The 22,015-nt window shown below is 44.1% G+C and overlaps 1 protein-coding gene across 3 annotated transcripts in view; it reads right to left on the reverse strand.

The window, feature by feature from the left end:
- The window catches only part of MAEA (macrophage erythroblast attacher, E3 ubiquitin ligase), a 136,736-nt gene that overhangs the window by 86,949 nt on the left and 27,772 nt on the right, over window positions 1-22,015 (reverse strand). For all 3 annotated transcript variants that reach the window (XM_033951529.1, XM_033951512.1, XM_033951523.1), the window contains exon 2: window positions 7,452-7,634. In XM_033951529.1, coding sequence (XP_033807420.1) covers window positions 7,452-7,559 — 108 coding nt within the window. In that variant the 5' untranslated portion in view covers window positions 7,560-7,634. The remainder of the gene's footprint in view (window positions 1-7,451; window positions 7,635-22,015) is intronic.

The raw sequence follows: 22,015 nt of genomic DNA on the forward strand, positions 1-22,015 counted from the left end.
ATGGTTGAAGGATGCTGCTCCACAGTTTTATTATTTTATGTTTTGACTATTTTATTATGTATGCAAAATTTTATGTGAACCACTTAGTAGTTAAGGGGGTTATAAAAGGAGATTATATACTTACTCTGGTAAGCTCTTTTCTATTAGAAAGGCAAGACATTCTAGACTAGTGGTCACAAACTCGCGGTCCGCCAGGTACTATTTTGAGGCCCTCAGTATATTACCATTGTTCTAGAATGTTGCCTGCCTTACTGCTGTAACCTTATGCAAGCGCTTTCTTGCATCTGAACACGAGGTGGAGTGGAGAGTTCAATTGCGTACAGATGCAGGAAAGCACTTGCATGAGGTTACAGTAGTGAGGCGGGTAATGTTCCGGAACATAAGGTAACCATTGGAGGCAGTGCAGCTTGTGCGTGTATGTAATCTCATGAACTCTTGCAAAATTGGCACCTCTCCTGGCGGTGACTGCTTAATGTAAGATGGCGGTTGTGCCTGGTGCTGGAAGAGGTGAGAGCTGAAGGTGGTTGCGGATGCGACCACCGGACACTTAAGGCACAAGTCGGATATTGATTCTCCCCCTCTACAAAAAAGACTAGAGGACTACACCAAAATCTTGTCTCTTGCAGTTGATACTTTAGATTAGAATCTAAATCACAATTTTACATGAGGTAAAACTCTTTAAAGTTTATCTTTCCTTAATTGCTTCTGATAATTTTAGCTATACAAAGCTGAAAGCAGTGCAAAATGCAGAAAGTGAAGTTTAGATAGTTTCTGCATGTTGCACTGCTTTCAGCTATGTATAGCTGAAATTATCAAAAGCAATTAAGGAAAGATTTATAAACTAAAACAAATTTTACCTCATGCAAAGTTGTCATTTCTTTAATAAGACATTAACTAATTTTTCTGCGGCCCTCCAAGTACCTACAACCCAAAATGTGGCCCTGAAAAGGGTTTGAGTTTGAGACCGCTGTTCTAGACAGAAGGTAATAGCCCTATAGCCATGTGCATCTGCAGAAGGAATCCACTCTGAATTTTTCTTCTTGCCTTTGCAATACTTCACTGGGCTCCTTAGCTCCACCTACAGTTAGTACCCAAGCACTGAGAGCCACACAATAAACGTGAAGTAGAGGCACCTGTAGCAACAGACTGAGAAACGAACTGCTCTGCTCAAGAAGAAAATCAAACTGTAATGTTAACCGCCAACAAAGGCTTCAAAGGAGCTCAGAAACTACTCCCATATAAAATGGAAACATATACAGTCAAACCTCGGTTTGTCAGTAACCCGGTTTGCGAGCGTTTTGCAAGACGAGCAAAACATTCTGCAAAACGTGTCTCTCAAACCGAGTGTTGACTCGATTTGCGAGCACCCCCTGATAACCGGCATCGCTCCCCCCGCTCGCAAAGGCCCCCCTCCCGCTCGAATCGGCACTCCCCACCCCCCACGAGAACAGGAACCCCCTGCCCGACCAACTTTAACTCACCCCCCCCTTTGGCACCGGCACGCAGCCCACAAGTGCCGGTGCCTCTTGAAGATCTTCTTCCCAGTCTCTGCCGGCTTCTGCGCATGCTCAAGCCCTTCTAATTCTCACTCTCACCGAGATCGTTCTTCAACTTGACCAGAGACTTGAGAATGAGAGGGAATAGAGGGAATGCATAGAGAAAGAGACTCATCCATTCCAGAAGAAAAGCATTTTCCTCGAGGTGATGAGGAAAGTATATCCTGTAGCAGAATTGAGGCAGTTTGTAGTTGTGGGGAGCTGCAAAGAGGTCTATCTGAGGCGTTCCTCACTGTGAAAAAATGTGATGAATAGGCGAGGAATGGAGTGTCCATTCGTGAGGTTGCAGTAGATGACTCAAGTTGTCCGCCAAGCAATTCTTCGCCCCTTGAATGTAAACAGCTTTGAGGAAGGTGTTGTGGCGGATTGCCCAGTCCCAAACCTTCAGAGCTTCTTGACAAAGGGAGGCAGACCCCATCCCTCCCTGTTTGTTGACATAATACATGGCGACTTGGTTGTCCGTCCGAATGAGGACTACTTGGTCGTGAAGCAGATGTTGAAAAGCATTGAGAGCTTTCAGGATCGCTCTGAGTTCCAACAGATTGATATGACACTGACGATCCGTACTGGTCCAGAGGCCTTGAGTACGGAGACCATCGAGATGAGTGCCCCAAGCGTAGGTCAAAGAGTCTGTCGTGAGGACCTTCTGATGGGGGGCGTTTGAAAAACAAGCCTCTGGAAATACTGGAAGAAAGCATCTACCAACAGAGAGACTGCTTCAAGGAAGGAGTGACTGATATGTGTTGAGAAAGAGGGTCGCATACCTGCGTCCATTGAGATGCCAGGGTGTATAGGACTGGAGGCTGTAGATCGAAGCTCTAGAGGCTTGATGGAGGAACCTCGATGTACTCCCAAAGACTCTGCTCCTTGTATAGAGCGTGAGGATTCCTTCCGAGGCACTTGCAAAGATTCTGCTCCTTGCTGTACGTGCTTGGATGCCAGACCAGACACTCACAGAGACTCTGCTCCCTGCAAAGAGTGTGTAAGCTCAGACTGAGGCAGGGGAAGCGGCTCGACCTCGCGGGAGTCTGCTGAATGCCCAGGCTGGATAAGAGGAAGAAGCTTCGGTCCCATATTAGTAAGGAACTGAATAAATTGCTTCTCCAACATGGTCTGGAAAGAATCTGGCAAGGATGGATCCGCGTCTGAAACCGGACCACCTGCTTTGGCTGGAGGTTCCCTCGAGGTAGTGTGAGTGTGCTTCGACTTGGAAGTCTTAGGCACTTTAATCACTAACGCTGGAACTGTCTGCTGAGTTATCGGACCTGAGGAAACAGGGGATGATACAGCACATGTTGTCGAAGAAAGAGCCGCTGCAAACGATGAGGCTCGAGGTGGAAGCAGTAGAAGTAGGAGGAACCTCAGTAGGAGTTGAGGCCGAGGTCACCTTTGAAGTTGAGGGATCAGAAGAATCCATCTCGAAGAGTTTGTCCACCAAAATACAACGACGATTGAAGGCTCGAGGCTGAAGCGTAGCACAGCGCAGGAATGATTTCGGATGATGTTTCAGCCCAAGGCACTTGAGGCTGCGACGGTGTGTCCCCCTAAGAGAAATCGCACGCTGGCACTTGCTACACTTCTTGAAGCCCGTGACAGGCCGGGACATAGAAGTAAAAATAGCCGCCGCAAGATCGAAGCCCTCGGGCTGCGGCTGGCCTGTCCCGGGAAACGGACGGAAGAGGAAAATTTTTTTTTTTTTTAACTGAAAATGAAAGAAATAAAATAAGAACAGCGATTCGTGAGGAAAAAAATACAAACTGTGGTTCAGAGAAGGCACAAAGTAACGAAGTTAAATGCAGAGAGTCAAAGACGGACTTCTCGGCTCCGCGGAAAACTAAGAACTGAGGAGACGCGCCCTGCGCTGGGCTGGAAGGCACACACGCATGCGCAGTGCAGGCGACTCGAAACTTCGAGTTTCTTCAAGCAAGTCTGCTTGTGAGGCATCCGCATCCGGGCTCCGTCGATGATGTCACCCATATGTGAGAATAGGCTGTCTGCTTGTCCTGGGATAAATATAGGAATGTGTAAGTACACCTCGGTGAGATCCAGAGTGGCAAGAAATTCTCCTGGGGCCACTGCTGCAATGACTGAATAGAAACATAGACTATGATGGCAGAAAAGGGCCACTGGCCCAACAAGTCTGCCCACTCTAAGGATCCTCCCTCCTAAGCACGCCCCCGAAGTGAACCCACATGCTTATCCTATTTTTTCTTAAAATCGAGTACGTTGCTTGCTCAATTACCTGAAGTGGAAGATCATTCCAACGATCAACCACCCTTTCGGTGAAGAAATACTTCCTAGCAAATACTTGCTATGAAATCTCCCTGCCCTGAGTTTCAACGGATGCCCTCTTGTTGCCATAGGTCCTGTAAGGAAAAAGATATCTTCTTCTACCTCAATATGGCCAGTAACATATTTGAACGTCTATCATATCTCCCCTCTCTCTGCGTTCCTCGAGAGAGTATAGCTGCAACTTGCCTAAACGTTCTTCATATGGGAGATCCTTGAGTCCTGAGACCATCCTGGTGGCTATTCGCAGAACCGACTCCATTCTCAGCACATCCTTTTGATAATGTGGCCTCCAAAATTGAACACAATATTCCAGATGTGGTCTCACCATGGACCTGTACAACAGCATTACAACTTCGGGCTTCCGGCTGACAAAACTTCTTCGGATGCATCCCAGCATTTGCCTAGCCTTGGATGAAGCTTTCTCTACTTGATTGGCAGTCTTCATATCTTCACTAATGATTACTCCTAGGTCCCGTTCTGCAGCAGTTCTTGTTAAGGTCTCACCATTCAGAGTGTAAGTACTGCATGGATTTTTGCTGCCAAGGTGCATAACCTTACATTTTTTGGCATTAACTCAGTTGCCAAGTTGCGGACCATTGTTCCAGTAAGAGTAGGTCCTGCGTCATACTGTCGAGCATTGTGCTTTTGCCCACTATGTTGCACAGTTTAGCGTCGTCGGCAAATAATGCAATTTTACCTTGAAGTCCGTGAGGCAGGTCCTGTACAAAGATATTAAATAGGATGGGACCCAAGACCGAGCTCTGCGGCACTCCACTGATCACTTCTGACGTTTCAGAGGGAGTACCTTTTACCACCACCCTCTGAAGTCTGTCGCTGAGCCAGTCTTTAACCCATGCCGTCAATGTTTCCCCTAATCCCAACGAACTCATCTTGTTCAATAAACTATGGTGTGGGACACTGTCAAAAACCTTACTAAAGTCCAAGTACATGATATCTAGGGACTCTCCCATATCTAGCTTTTTCGTTACCCAATGAAATTGATTAGATTGGATTGGCAGGACCTTCCCTTTGTAAATCCATGTTGGTGGGGATCCCTTAGTCTCTCATCGTTCAGGATCGTATTTAATTTGTGTTTAATCAACATTTTCATAAGTTTACACACTATCGATGTGAGACTTACCGGTCTGTAATTTTCAGCCTCCGTCCTGCATCCTTTTTTGTGCAGCGGAATGACGTTAGCTGTTTTCCAGTCCAATGGGACTCTTCCTGTACTCAGGGAAAGATTGAAGAGCGTAGCTAATGGTTCCACAAGGACATCTCTCAACTCCCTAAGTACTTTGGGATGTAGTTTATCTGGTCGCATGGCTTTGTTCACTTTGAGCCTTGATAGTTCTTGGTAGACGCTGCCAGTGGTAAATTCAAAATTCTGGAACGGGTCGTTTGAGCTCTCCCTTGCCTGCAGCTGTGGACCAGATCCCAGTGCCTTGCAGGTAAAGACTGAGCACAAGTATTCATTGAGTAGTTCGGCTTTAACGGAGTCCGATTCTACATATTTACCATCAGGTTTTCTAAGGCGCACTATCCAATCTGTGTTTCTTTTTCTGTCACTAACATACCTGAAAAAGAATTTAGGTATGTTAGTGACAGAAAAAGGAACACAGATGGGATAGTGCGCCTTAGGAAACCTGATGGTAAATATGTAGAATCGGACTCTGATAAAGCCGAACTACTCAATGAATACTTCTGCTTACTCTTTACCTGTGAGGCGCTGGAATCCAGTCCACAGCTGCAGACAAGGGAGAGCTCAAACGACCCGTTCCAGAATTTTGAATTTACCACCGCATTCACGTGCTAAAGATCCAGAATAGGCCTCCAATCTTCATAGCCTTTCTTTGGCATGATAAAGTATATAGAGTATCTGCCTGAGCCCAAGTGCTCGGGCAACACCGGCTCTAAAGCTTGAATATCTAGCAAGCACTGAACAATGACTTGAATCTTGAGCGCTTTGTCCGGGCGACCCATAAACCATTCAGGAAGCACAAAAACAGCGGCAGGCTGAGTCAAAGATAGCTCCAAAGGAGCAACACCTTTGAGAGGAAAACGCCGATTCTGAAACTCAGTCCACAAAAATTTCATAAAGTCTGAAAAAGTGTCCGGGGTCCTGGAGCATAGAGCCACCCTTAGATGACTTAAAATTGCATTTCCTAGGCTGCAGAGGGGGTCTGCAGCCAGGTAGATGGAACTAACAGCTGTGCCAAGCTCAGAAAGCAAAGGCAGCCCCCCCACCGAGCTAGCTGAGTGATTAGTTGCCTTCTTCAGCAGGGGAGAGGCTAAGCTAGATGCTGCCACCACCCTCAGCTGCGCCATGCGGTACGTGGTGCAAGGATGCTCTAAAAGCGCTAAATTTGTGCAATCCAGGCAAGAATCCACATGAGAAGAGCCCAAGGACTCCATACCAACACATTTCTAGGCAAAGTTTGCAGTTCTGGAGAAGCAAGGAGCTTTAGAACATAATATAGTTAAAATTCCAAGATGGCTGTCATCAAACGCCAAAAAAAATAGCAATTGTAGGATTTTACAAGAGGAGGTACACAGGGTAACGTGCAGAAACATTCAAAACCCTACTTTTCCAACCTTCCCCAATTCACCTCATAGGCTGACTGTGACCTGTCTAAAGATCTGTGCTGTAGTCAGCCTCGGCTCTCTCATAGTAGCTGGATGAGAAATTCACTGCCTCAATGCTGGAAATTCTTCTACAAAGCATATCTTCCAGTCAGACCCTATGCCTAACTGCACTTTTATCCTTGCGGACCAACGGATGTGCACCGGGATGGGCAGAAGCGAGAAGACGCAACTGACACCCTGCGAGACACCACTGAGTCTCCTAAGGGCACCTAACAGCCTGCTTAACAGTAGGCGAGACCATGTCAGGGACGACCCTAAAACTATGCAGGCTGGCTAACAAGTACCCAATGGGATCGGCTTGTCAGCTACAGACCAAAGTCTATGTGTTCTCAATGCAGAAAGCTGGAAAAAAAAATGCTCCAAGCACCAGAACCCCCGAAAAAAAGATGAAAACTACACTGAATAAAAAAATTAAATGGAGACAGCAGAACAAACAGTCCTGCAGGCAAGCATTCAGAAGGAAAGAACTATAGGTGGCACTAAAGAGCCCAGTGAAGTACAGCAGAGGCAATAGGAAATAGCCAGAGTGGATTCCTTCTGCAGATGCATACGGCTATGGGGATATTACCATCTGTCTAGAACAGGGGTGGGCAATGAGGGCCACAATCTAATCGGGTTTTCAGGATATCCCCAATGAATATGCATTTGATCTATTTGCATACAATGGGAGGCAATGCATGCAAATAGATCTCATGCATATTCACTGGGGAAATCCTGAACATCTGACTGGATTGTGGCCCTCGTTGCCCACCCCTGGTCTAGAATGTCTCACCTATTACACTGGAAATAAAAATAAATAAATATGCCTCTAAATTTCCAAGATTAAAACTTTGATACTCCTCCTTGATATGAGAGCTTAACTGAACAAGTATAAATAAGAAAAAGGCAAAGCTTTGTTTCCCCCTACATAAAGCAGAAAAACCCCCTACAAAATAGCAATGTATTGACACCACTTACCTTTCTTTTCAGAACACTGAGCTTTTCAACTACACCATCAAGTAGACTGACAACAGAATCCACAGCTGGGCAGCTGCTTAGTTGTTTTTCCAACTCTGCAACAACCATAGTTACGTGGCTGGTCTCTCGATCAATATTTTTCTGTGCAGCTCGAAAACGCTTATTTAGTGTTTCATAAGGTACCTAAAATGATAAACATGAGTTAGTCACACTGCTGATAAAGATATAATATTTGATATTTTCCTCAGTAGTCTTGAAAATAAACATCAGTTCATCTCTATAAAGCCTCAATACACTGTTATGCAGACTTGAGATCATGTGATAAAAGACTTCATTTTCCATTATGTGAGGTTATTTCACTTGTATATCCTTCCAACTTATCTCACCCATACCACATCATAATACTCCTCAAGGCACCACAGCTCTTTCTGGAACCCTGCACTCCCCAAGCCTGGCCACTAGCTGGTGGATGCACTAAAGTCAGCGATCGTCACTAAACTGTTTTCACAGCTTTAGCAATGATAGCTGATACCTACCCGATGCACAAAATAGCCCACCACGTGTTTTCCCTCAATCGCCCATTTTCCTATCTGGCCATACAAATTAGCAAAAACCCCATACAAAATATCCAAGCTATTGATGCACTAACATCGCTTGGCTATTTTGCACTGGGTTTTAGTGAGCGTAAAAAACAATTGCTCTAGACCTGTTGGTAACTTTGTTACCAACAGGTCTGCCTGTTTTTTGTTTTTTTCAATGAGCACAGATATTTTGCATATAACCTGTGCCTGTTTTTTGTTTTTTTCAATGAGCACAGATATTTTGCATATAACCTGACCGAATAATGTCCAAGACCCACTGGTCGGATGTAATGTGAACCCAGGCAGGAAGAAATGCAGAGAGCCTGCCCCCTATCTGTAGAGGGGAATCCCTCGGCCTGGCATCATTGTGCCTTTTTAGTAGAGAGCGCAAAATATCTGTCCCACAAAAAAATTTTAAAAATGAAACAAATCCCCCTCCGCCGCCGGCCCTCCACAATGACCCCCAACAAAGCACCCCCCCCAACCCAAAACAAATGGCAGGAGGAATGCCCACTCCCTCCTGCCACTGGATCCCCCAACCCACTGAACTGAAAAAAATGACGCCCCCTCCAACACCCCCCTCCTCCATACCTTTTAAGTTGAGAGCAGGAGAGGTGTTCTGTACCTCCTGCTCCAAGGCTGCCATCTACAATGCTAGGCCTTAGGCCCCTCTGCAGTGCATCATGTGATGCATGGGGAGGGACCAAGGTCCTGATTGGCTCAGATGCCTCAGACCCCTCCCTTAGGAGGAGTCTTAGGCATCTGAGCCAATCAGGGACTCCCTCTGTAACCTGGATACAATGGGGAGGAGCCTAAGGTCCTGATTGGCTCAGACGCTTAAGACCCCTTCTAAGGGAGGGGCCTGAGTCATCTGAGCCAATCAGGGCCTTGGCCCCTCTCCATGCATCACATGAAGCACTGCAGAGGGACCTAAGGCCTAGCATTGTAGACTGCAGTGTAACACAGCTGATTAGATTGCAGCACAAACGGATGGTGATTAAGATATTATCCCAGGACAAGCAGGCAGGTATTCTCACATATGGATGACGTCATCGACGGAGCACGGATGCAGACGCCTCACAAGCAGATTTGCTTGAAGAAACTCGAAGTTTCGAGTCGCCCGCACCGCGCATGCGCGAGTGCCTTCCCGACCAGCACAGGGCGCATCTCCTCAGTTCTCAGCGGAGCCGAGAAGTCCATCTTTGACTCTCTGCGTTTAACTTCGTTCACTTTGTGCCTTCTCTCAACCGCGGTTTGTGTTTTTTTCTTCATGAATCACAGTTTTATTTTAGTTCAAAAAAAAAAATTATTTCTTCTTCCATTCGTTTTCCGGGGCTTCGACTTTGCGGTGGCTATTTTTCCGTCTATGTCCCAGCCTGCTACAGGCTTTAAGAGGTGCAGCAAGTGTCAGCGTGCAATCTCTCTCACAGACCCTCACGGATGCTGGCTCAAGTGCCTTGGGCCGAAACATCATCCTAGGTCGTGCCTGCCTTGCCAAAGACTTCAGCCTCATGCTTTCAAGCGTCGTTGTATTCTGGTGGACAAACTTTTCGAGATGGAGTCTCCTACTGATCCCTCGACTTTGAAAGCATCTTCGGCCTCGACTTCCATCGAGGCTCCGTTTGCGCCTACTGCTTCCACCTCGAGCCTCATCAGACCCTCATCGTTTGCAGCAGCTCTTGCTTCGACGTCATCTGCTGTATCCTCCCCCGTTTCCTCAGGTCAGATAGCTCAGCAGTCGGTTCCACCGGTGGTGATTAAAGTGTCCAAGACTTCTAAGTCGAAACACACTCACACTACCTCGAAGGAACCTCCAGCCAAAGCAGGTGGTCCGGTTTCAGATGCAGATCCATCCTTGCCGGCTTCTTTCCAGTTTATTCAGTTCCTTACTAACATGGGACCTAAACTGCTTCCTTTTATCTAGCCTGGGCATTCAGCAGACTCCCGTGAGGTCGAGCTGCTTCCTTTGCCCCAGTCTGAGCTTCCACACTCTTTGCAGGGAGCAGAGTCTCTGCAAGTGTCTGGTCTGCCATCCAAGCACAAAAAGCAAGGAGCAGATTCTTTGCGAGTGCCTCGAAGAGAATCCTCACACTCTAAACAAGGAGCAGAGTCTTTGAGAGTGCATCGAGGTTCCTCCACCAAGCCTCTGGAGCTTCAATCTACAGCCTCTAGCCCTATTCATACATCGGCATCGGCTGCTTACGTCTCCGAGGTGAAATCTCCTCGATCCTCGAGATCTGGTTCCAGACAGTTCTCACCACCATTTGAGGCCTTCATCGAGACATCCTTCCAGGCATTGTTCTTCTCAGGACAGACCATCTTCCTCGAAGCCTCAATCTACTCCAACCTCGACCAGACTACCGACTCCTCATTCGAGGTCTCCGATACCGGATCTCGAGGATGTTCCGGTCTCGATTACCTCGTCCAAGTCACCAGGTTCCTTTGATGCTTTTTTCCATGCCGAAGCTTCTTCTTCGACACAGGCTGCCTCAACGTCCTCGAGTCCTTCTCGAGGCAAAGCATTGGCAGATCAGCTATCTTTCTCGTCTTTTCTGCGACAGATGGCTGTAGACTTGGATGTTCAATTGGATACTGGCTCCAAATATTCTAAGGAGTATCTAGAAGTCATGCATCTTCCTCAACCTCCGGCAGAGTGTCTTAAGCTTCCACTTCATAAGCTTTTGAATCAGACTTTTGATCGATTCATGGAAACACCTTTTTCCATACCAGCTGTTCCAGGAAAATTGGACTCTAGGTATAAAACTGTGCTTCGCAAAGGGTTTGACAACTCCAAGTTATCTCATCAATCCCTGCTTGTTGAATCCTCCTTGAAGAGATCCCATCCTTCCAATGTCTATTCCACAGTTCCTCCTGGAAGGGAGGGGAAAACTATGGACAAATTTGGACGTCGCATCTACCAGAATGCTATGATGTTCTCTAAAGTCCTCAATTATAATTTTTATTTCATCACTTATTTTGAATTTCTTCTTTCTCTTCTACCAAAGTTTTTGGCTTATTTGGATAACCAAATCCATTTTGAGTTTCAAGAAGTCATTGCTTCTTTCTCTCAATTATGTCTGCATCTCCTCCAATCATTTTATGATGCCTTTGAGTTATCTGCCCGAGCGGCTGCTTGCTCTGTAGCTATGTGTCGTCTTGCCTGGCTTCGTACCATTGACATGGACTCTAACCTTCAAGACCGCTTAGCTAACATTCCTTGTCAGGGCAACGACCTCTTTGTGAATCCATCGAGGCAGCCACCAAGAAATTATCTGACCATGAAAAATCATTTGCTTCTATAGTCAGACCTAAACCAAAGCCAGCTCCTGCCAAGCCTGCACGCACTGCTGTTATCTATCAAAGGCGTTTTGCTCCAAAGCCAGCTCCTTATACTCGCCCTTCTCTGAAAAAACAACAACCTCAGAAGCAACAGAAACCCCAACCTTCTGCTGCACCTAAGACTTCTCAGCCTTTTTGACTGTTTACAACAGAGCATAACCTCCACCGTTCTGACTCCGTCTCTTTTTCCCCCTATAGGAGGTCGTCTCCATCATTTTTACAACCGATGGACGAAAATTACTTCCGACCTCTGGGTGCTTACATCAGGGAAGGATACTATCTTCATTTCACTCAGGTTCCACCGAAGCTTCCTCCAAGAGAGTATCCTTCCAATCCATCCCAGACCACCCTTCTTCTTCAGGAAGCTCAAGCTCTGCTTCTTCTCCCTGTCATCGAACCAGTTCCCTTGCAACAGCAGAACAGGGGGTTTTACTCCCGTTACTTCCTTGTTCTGAAGAAGACGGGCGAACTGCGACCCATTCTGGATCTCAGGGCTCTCACAAATTTCTAGTCAAAGAAAAGTTTTGAATGTTGTCCCTGGCATCCCTTTATCCCCTTCTCGAGCAGAACGATTGGTTATGCTCTCTGGATCTCAAGGAGGCCTACACACGTATCCCCATTCATCCGGCCTCCCGTCAATACCTCAGATTTCGGGTGGGGAATCTGCACTATCAATACAGAGTACTACCCTTCGTCCTTTCCTCATCTCCCAGAGTGTTCACCAAGTGCCTGGTAGTGGTAGCAGCAGCTCTATGGAATCATGGTCTTCAGGTATTTCCCTACCTCGACAACTGGCTCATCAAAGATTCCACATCTCAAGGGGTTATTGTAGCAACCCAACGGACTACCTGGTTCCTACAAAGTTTGGGATTCAAAATCAACTTTCCCAAATCTCAACTTTAGCCTTCTCAGAATCTACAATTCATTGGAGCTGTTCTGGACACTGTCCAACTCAGAGCATTCCTTCCACAACAACGTCTTCTTCAACTCTGTCATACAGTGTCTTCGCGCTATTCCATCTCAGCGAGACACGATGGTACTTCTGGGTCACATGGCCTCCACAGTAACTCCTTTTGCCAGACTTCACCTCAGAATTCCTCAGTGGACCCTGGCATCTCAATGGACGCAAGTTTGCGACCCTCCTTCGACACATTTCAGTCACTCCTTCCTTGAAGAAGTCTCTCCGTTGGTGGATGCTCTGTTCCAATCTTTCCAGAGGCTTACTTTTTCAAACGCCCCCCTCATCAGAAAGTCCTCACGACAGACTCTTCGACCTACGCTTGGGGCGCTTATCTCGATGGTCTCCATACTCAAGGCTTCTAGACCAGTACGGATCGTCAGTGTCATATCAATCAGTTGGATCTCAGAGCGATCCTGAAAGCTCTCCATGCTTTTCAACATCTGCTTCACGACACAATAGTCCTCGTTCAGACAGACAACCAAGTCGTCATGTATTATGTCAACAAACAAGTTGGGACAGGGTCTGCCTCCCTTTATCAAGACGCTCTGGAGGTTTGGGACTGGGCAATCCGCCACAACACCTTCCTCAAAGCTGTCTACATTCAAGGGGCAAAGAATTGCTTAGCGGACAACTTGAGTCGTCTTCTGCAACCTCACGAATGGACTCTCCATTCCTCGCCTCTTCATCACATTTTTTCTCAATGGGGAACCCCTCAGATAGTCCTCTTTGCGGCTCCCCACAACTTCAAACTGCCTCATTCTGCTCCAGGATATAGTCTCCTCATCGCTCCGAGACAGATGCTTTTCTTCTGGAATGGACGAATCTCTTCCTCTATGCATTCCCTCCATTCCCTCTCATTCTCAAGACTCTGGTCAAGTTGAAGAACTATCATGCCACCATGATTCCAATCGCTCCTCAGTGGCCGAGACAACCTTGGTACTCCCTTCTTCAACTCAGCGTCAGGGAGCCATACCTTCTACCAGTTTTTCCTTCTCTGCTTACACAGAGTCAAGGATCTCTGCTTCATCCCAACCTGCAGTCTCTACACTTGACAACTTGGTACCTTTCTTTTTTTTTTTTTCCATGAAATTTTATTGAAAATTTTACAAAATACAAGGGGAATAACAAGTCATAACAATATCAAGTATCATATCCAGGATACAAGGAAAAACAGAGAAGGGTAAAAGATTCATTATAATAGGATAAGATCAAGTAAATACAACTGTATTACATTTCAGACTGGTACCTTTCAACGTAACTCCTCTTTAGTTTTCTCAATCTGTAAGAGATGTTTTAGAAGCTTCTAGGAAACCTACCACTAGACAATGCTATCACCAAAAATGGACTAGATTTTCTACGTGGTGTTTTCCTCATCATAAGGAGCCTCAGCATTCCTCTTTATCTTCTGTTTTGGACTACCTGTTGCACTTATCCAATTCTGGCCTCAAGTCTACATCTATCCGAGTCCATCTCAGTGCAATTGCAGCTTTCCATCAGCCTATTGAAGGGAAACCTCTCTTTGCTCATCCAGTGGTTTCCAAATTCATGTAAGGACTCTTCAATATTAACCCTCCTCTCAAACCGCCTCCTTACTCAACTCATGAAGCCTCCATTTGAACCAATTGATAAGGCTCATCTGAAGTATCTCATTTGGAAAGTGGTGTTTCTCATAGCCCTCACTTCCACTTGAAGAGTCAGTGAACTGCAAGCTTTAGTTACTGATCCACCATTCACTGTGTTCCATCATGACAAAGTGGTTCTTCGTACGCATCCTAAATTCCTACCTAAAGTTGTCTCGGAATTTCATCTCAACCCATCCATCGTACTTCCAGTGTTTTTTCCAAAGCCTCATTCTCATCCTGGAGAATCAGCTCTTCATACTCTGGACTGTAAACGTGCTTTGGCCTTCTACTTGGAACGCACCACACCACACAGAACTGCTCAACTTTTTGTTTCCTTCGATCCAAATAAGTTGGGCCATCCTATTTCTAAGTGTACCATCTCCAACTGGCTGGCGGCTTGTATCTCTTTCTGCTATGCCCAGGCTGGATTACCCCTTCACAGTAAAGTCACATCCCATAAAGTCAGAGCAATGGCAGCTTCAGTAGCTTTCCTCAGATCTACACGTATTGAGGAAATTTGTAGAGCTGCTACTTGGTCCTCGGTTCATACCTTCACTTCTCACTATTGTCTGGATACTTTCTCCAGACGGGATGGACAATTTGGCCAAACAATATTACAAAATTTATTCTCCCTAAATTGCCAACACTCCCACCATCCCATTCTGGTTAGCTTGGAGGTCACCCATATGTGAAAATACCTGCCTGCTTGTCCTGGGATAAAGCACAGTTACTTACCGTAACAGGTGTTATCCAGGGACAGCAGGCAGCTATTTTCACAAGCCACCCACCTCCCCTAGTTGGCTTCTCTGCTAGCTATCTGAACTGAGGCGCGCCCTGTGCTGGGCGGGAAGACACTCGCGCATGCGCGGTGCAGGCGACTCGAAACTTCGAGTTTCTTCAAGCAAGTCTATAAGAGAGTAATCAGAAACACAGTGCTCTGTATTGAGGATAAGACCCTTGAGGTAGGCCTTACGGCCGAAACACGTACATGTCAGGTCTTGAGTGAATAAAAGGATTGAGCACCATAGGTCGCCTCTTTTGTTTTTCTTTGGTCTCTTTTAGGCAATATGACAATAGAGTGTATTTACAATGATTTTTCAGATATCTCAGATTAAAAGCATATTTTCAACAAGAAACTCTCGTTGATGCGAAATCATTCACTTATGATAAGTTCAAATCAACATGGGTTCCCCTGGTCTGCCTGATCCTTCAATTATGGCCTTTGAAAAAGCAGTACTAATAGATGTTTCTAAGTTGGAACAACAAAGGTTCAGAAACAGTTCAAATTTATCGAGGAACCAAAGAAATATTTTTACACTCATTAGCTCAAAATTATACAGATTACGGCTAAGAGGCTATGTCTCAGTTAAACAATACATAATTTTATCAACAGAAAGAACAGGACCAGACTAAGCCTCTTCAGCAGGAGACTGAGGATATGTTGGCCATGGCCAAGTAAGATGGCATTATTACACAAATGGTGTACAAACATTTATTTCAACAGTATCTAGTAATGCCTATTATATATTTTGTCTCCAAAATTCACAAGTCTGCTACTAGACCCCAAGGATGCTCCATAGTTTGAGGTAGGGGCTTTTTATTAGAGCCACTTTCCCAATACGTGGCTCATTACTTAAAAATCTTGGTTTGCAAAGCTAAGTCGTATGTTCAGGATTCTCCCTATTTTTTATTTTTTTTTTTACAGTTATTACAAGAGGTGGATTGTGAACATTTAGATGAGGTAACTTTTGTTACCACTGATTTGACAGCTTTGTATACTAATGTCCTCAAAGGGGGGCTCTGGAGGTCATCAAGCAGACAGTAGCACGGTCAACAGATATGTCTGATGAGAAAAGATTTTGTGGTATCTTTAGCTGAACAAGTTATATAACAACTATTTTGAATTTGAAAGCCGAATTTACTTCCAAACAAAGGAGGGGGCTATGGGGGCCACAGTAGCCCCCTCCATCACATGTCTCGATGTGACACAGTTTGAAGAGAAATGTGTATCAGTCAACTCTGTTGCAAGAGGTATTGCTCTGGAAAAGGTTTATTGATGATATCATTATGTTCTGGAGGGTTTCTAGGATGCAGTTTGAAAAGGTGACAGTGAAAGCTAGAAGGATGCTAGGTTACATAGGGAGAGGTATTGATGCCCCTGTATAAGACGCTGGTGAGAACTCATTTAGAATATTGCGTACAATTCTGGATGCTACACCTTCAAAAAGATATAAAAAAGATGGAGTCGGTCCAGAGGAAGGCTACTATGATAAGGCGTATGGGGACAGACTTAAAGATCTCGATCTGTATACTTTGGAGGAAAGGCAGGAGAGGGGAGATATGATAGTCATTTACATAGACGTAATATAAATGTGCATGAGTCGAGTCTCTTTCATTTGAAAGGAAACTCTGCAATGAGAAGGCATAGGATGAAGTTAAGAGGTGATAGGCTCTGGAGTAATCTGAGGACATACTTTTTTACAGAAAAGACGGTAGATGCGTGGAACAGCCTCCCGGAAGAGGTGGTGGAAACAGAGACTGTGTCTGAATTCAAGAGGGTCTGGGATAGGCACATGGGATCCCTCGGAGAGAAAAAGAGATAATGGTTAATGTGGATGGGCAGACTAGATGGGCCATTTGGCCTTTATCTGACATCATGTTTCAATGTTTCTAAAGAGTTTTTCCCCTAGGTATTAAATATTGGCTAAATGGTCCTGAAGATTAATACACACAACAATGGAGTCGCGAGGATAAGATGTCAAGTAATCAGCCATGGGTATACTGTTCTGGAGTTACTTTATTGATAAATTTGCTATAAAAACACGGTATCAAGGGGTGGGTGACCTTGAGGAGCATGCACACCCTGAAGGAGACACAATCTGCAGAGATTGAGAAAGATGCATTGTTAGGCCTGCATAGAAGAGCTCGATGCTGTAGAGGCCTGCGGCACTTATTGTGAAGAGAATGGCTTCCTCAATGCTGGTGCCAGTATCGCCGGTACTGCAGACTCGGCGTGTTTTCCAATGTCCATGGCTAAGCGGATGAGTTTTTCTTGTTGGACATGATGAGCCTTTAGTGAGCGCTTTTGTAAGGTGGAACAGTGCATGTTGGTGTCAACACGATGCTCATGGCCCAAACACTGCAAACACCACCTATGTGGGTCAGTGACTGAAACAGGCTGCAGGCACCGACAGAACTTTTAAAACCTATCAGCGTTTGACATGGACGGAAAAACTGCAGCAGCTAAATTAAACTCAATGATGAGAAAAGAAAAAGAAAACCACTGACAAAGAACATAAAGGCCAAAAGGTCCCAAGTGAAGAAAAATAAATTATAGGGGGGGGGGTTACTTTTTTTCAAAAGAAGAAAATGAAAGAGAAAAGCAGGCAAATAAAATGGCCAAAGGTCACTCAAAGAGAAAAAAACGTTACAAGTTGAAGGCAACACAGACTGGACAAAGTCCAGAGAAAACGCAGTTCGCTCTGTGTAAAAACAAAGAACCGAGGAACTGCAAACCGATGTCGGTTGGGAAGGCACTCGAGCATGCACAGTGCGAGCAGTCGCAAAGTTTCTTAAAACTTAAAATGACTGTTCACTTTAACACTGTCCATACTGGCTCTGTGGATGACGTCACTCCAAATGTGACAATATGCTGCCTGCTTGTCCTAGGATAACACATCCAATCATCTATGCTGAACAAAAGGGGAAAAAAAGGACAGAATTGTAGTCCTTAAGAGAAAACAGCTGAAATATCATAGATTAGATATAAAAGCCCCAATTCTATATATGTCGCATAAAAAAAAAAATAAATAAATAAATCAGAGACTAGTGTGGCGATAAGCGCAATTCTTTAAAAGTTAGGCCAACTCTATATAGAATCACGTTTAGTGCTGCCTAAGAGGCGTTAGGCATCACTAGGCCAGGGTTTTCTTGGCCTAAATGTGTGTGCCTAAGTCAAAAACAAACACCTAAATCCAAAACACACCCACAATATGCTCCTAACCATTCCCATTTAGGTAGGCACTTTGGACAAGGCATCTAAGTTAAAAGAGGATAGACTCTATACAAATGTAAGGAAGTTCTTCTTCACCCAGAGTGTGGTAGAAATCTGGAACGCTCTTCCAGAAGCTGTTATAGGGGAAAGCACCCTACAGGGATTCAAGAAAAGGTTAGATAAGTTCCTGCTGAACCAGAACATACGCAGGTAAGGCTAGACTCTAGTAGGGCACTGGTCTTTAACCTAAAGGCTGCCACGTGAACAGACTGCTGGGCACGATGCCAGCAGTGGCAAATCTTATGTTCTTATGTTTTAGAGAATCATGCCTACCAAATTAGGTACCTGTCAAATAATTCCAATGTCAATTATGAGGCGTCAAGTGACAATTATCAGAGCCAATTAAGCCTATTATCAATAAAGTTAGGCATGCTGATGTAGGCATCTAACTTTAGGCAGACTTTATAGAATTTGCCCAGAAGCGTGTTCTTTTTTGTTTTCACTATGTATTTAGCAAAGCTACAAACTATTTACAACAATAAAATACAAAGTAACAAAATCCCACAGAAATAAAAGTACAGTACTGTAGTCACCATAGGCAGTTTCAAATGCTGCAGCAGATTTTATGGCTTAAGCTTGGAAAAAAGATGGCAACTTCCACTTGATAAGAGATAATTGAAGCTTCATACACATCATTAGGTAGCAAGGAAAAGCCATCTGCAAGTCCGGTAGCATTTAAGAACATAAGAAAATGGATCCCATACAAAAGAGCAGTTACCTCAAAGATTAAAGAAGCTTCCAAAGAAACCACAGGGAAGAAAAATTAAAAATAGAACCACAAAGTCATAATTGAGATAAATAATATTTTATTATGTATTGAAAGCTTCAATGACGCTACTAATGACTGGGTAATCAATTCAGAGCAGTTTACCTAAGCTTTTATAATATTACGATACATGAGATTTAGTAATGGTGTTACACTACATGAGCTACGATATATGAGCTTTAGTACAGAGTTAAGGTGTTTCTGCGATGGTTATCCATACTTGACAATTAAGAAAGCAACCATGTTAAAACAACAAAACAATGAAGATGCCAGGATGGGATATGATCTCTCTTCCAGCTGATAAAATTACCAGTGCTCATTACACCATCTTCCTTGCAGTATGGAATGTTGTGCATCAGGTGAACTCTAATTCTCAATTTGTATGAAAAAATACAGAGTTTAACAATATGGAGAACATATGATTTTCCATGCTGGGTCAGACCAAAGGTCCATTTAGCCCAGGATCCTGCTTCCAACAGTGGTTAGGCCAGGTCACAAGTACCTGGCAGAATCTCAAGTAGCAGTAAAATCCCATGACCTACTCCAGAGAACCAGTGGCTTTCCCCTTACCCTTACAGTTTATGGACTTAACCGCCAAAAATTTTTCAAAAACCATTTTCTAAACCCTGCTATTTCAACTGTTTTCTACTACATCCTCTGGTAATGAGTTCTGGAGATTAACTATGACTTAAGTGAAAAATGGCTTTTCCTATTTGTTTTAAAATTATTTCATACCATGTTCCCTAGTCTTTATACTTATTGAAAAAACAAAACCAAACCCAATTTGTAACTCCCCATTCTACTCCACTCAGGATTTTGTAAATCTCCATCATATTCCTCAAGCATTCCCCAAAGTGAAGAGCTGTAACCTTTTTAGCCTTTCCTCATGCAAGTCGTTCCATCCCTTTCACTGTGGGTGATAATTTGCATAATTTTTTTGAAACTTCAACCGTACCCTTTCTACAGGGATGACTATGCCAAAGACAAGCAAAACAAAAAGCTACAGCTGTAAAGCTTAACTACAATATTTACTTCAGCTAACACTATTTGGATGTGCTCAATAAACATTCTAATAGAAAGCAAAAAAAAAAAAAATCCTTGGACAGTGACCCATTAGTATCGCATAGTAAATCAAGAGAGCATCAAAATGGCAGCACAATTTCCATCAAGGGCCCTAAATAAATTGCAGGAGCTATCAATACCTGATTAATAGAACACAACAGCAAGAAGTAGACCAACAAATACACAGCCAGTAACAGGCTTATGTGAACATGTATAATAGAGCAAAACCCAAGACTTTGTGAAACCAATTGTGCTACAACTGGCCTACAAAGAGAACAACTGCGTTGAAAGTTTTGGTGCTATGCAGAGAAGAAATGAACAGCTTTGTCAAGAGACTACATAGTGGAATCTTGCAGACTCTTAGCTTATGCCTAGACTTCTGCACAGAAAAGTAAATGGCCATAGATGTGACACCTCACCTTTCTGAGGTACAAAGTGATCTACACATATTATAACAAGAAGAATCCAACAGAATTGCAGTAGACGGGAGGCAACAGAAAACCAAAGAGAAATATTGTAGAGATGATGTACTTGAAGTCAAGTCTTTTATTTCAAACAATAAAGCTTGTTTTAATGTAGTCCACCTTTGTAATAAAAAAACAAAGTCCTTACAAGGTCTGGACTCTCAGGGGTTCAAAAGGTTCCTTTCTGGGCCACAAAAATATACAAGTGAGCCAAAACTCGTATTGGAACGTGAATGTTTTGGAGCACTGCGTATCAGTCAGAAGCAACAAAACAGTGTGACAAAGCGGTGGCTGTAGCCAGAAGGATGCTAGCCTGTATAGAAAGAAGCATAACCAACAGAAGAAAGGAGGCATTGATGCCCCACCTGGAATGCAGTGTTCAGTTTTGGAGGCCGTATCTGGCTAAGGATGTATAAAGACTTGAAGCGTTCCAGAGTAAAGCGACAAAAATGGTATGGTGCTTGTGCCAAAAGACATACATGAAGATATTGGAAGGAGAGGCGGGACAGAAGATATGATACAGATGTTAAAAATATTTGAAAGGTATTAATAGAGAGACAAATCTTTTCCAGAGAAAAGAAAATGGTAAAACTAGAGGGCATGAATTGAGGTTGTGGGGTGGCAGATTTAGGAGTAATGTTAGGAAATTATTTTTCACAGAGGCCTGAATGCCCTCCCAAGGGAGGTGGAGATGAGAATGGTGACAGAATTCAAAAAAGCATGGGACAAACACAGAGGATCTCCAATTAGAAAATGAATGGTATAAAGCAAAGGCCAATACTGGGCTTCCTGTATATGGTGATTTAGTTTAGGATGAACTGGGGAGGGCTTTGATAGGAGCTCCAGTGACAGGATGGCTAAGATAAGCTAGAATGGGATTCAATGGCAAATCCAGCAGTGGGAAAACTAAAGACAGTAACGGATGGTCTATTCCCCAGAAATATTAAAGAAGAGAATTTAAACATGAATGTGTAATGAGTGTGAATGTTGGACAGACTGGATGGACCACTGAGGTCTTTATTTGCTATCATTTACTATGTTACTAAGTCTGCTCATTGATGTCCAGCTTCTGTGTAAAAAAATATTTCTGCAGATATTTTCTCAAGGCTACTTTTCAGAATGAGATATACCTGGCAGAATTAGCCGATATTCTTACACCTAAACCTAAAGCAGCCGGGTTAGAACTGACTTTGGTAGAAACTTACAGATCAATTGAAAGTATTCCATGGCTGTCTAAATGAATTGAATTGGTGGTTAATCACCAGTTGACTGAATTTCTTCCTGCTTATGTTTTACATCATATACAACACAGTTTTCAACTTATGTACAGCACAGACACACTCTTATTGTCATTAACATCTGAAGTTAGGAGTTATCCGAGTAAAGGTTCTCAAGTAATTTGCATCAATTTGATATTTCTGCAGTTTTCAATTCTGTTATCATTCTATTCTTTTGCTGAGGCTTAGTGAACTTGGGATTAGAGAATGACACGAGACAGGTTCCATGCCAAACCATGGTTAGTCCATGGCAACGGAAAAAAAAAATGCATTTACGGCGGGAACAGGAACAAGGCCTTCTACCGCCCCACATGAGCTATAAATAGCCTTATTCCTACAGCAAAAAAAGAAAAAAAGAATTGCACCAGGGTCAGTGATAACGGCAACACTCCCTCCCCACAGGTCAACATCTCCTCCCCAGCTCCCCCTGCACCCACT

This window comes from Geotrypetes seraphini, chromosome 1 (genome assembly GCF_902459505.1).
Source record: "Geotrypetes seraphini chromosome 1, aGeoSer1.1, whole genome shotgun sequence".
NCBI classification, from domain to species: Eukaryota; Metazoa; Chordata; class Amphibia; order Gymnophiona; family Dermophiidae; genus Geotrypetes; species Geotrypetes seraphini.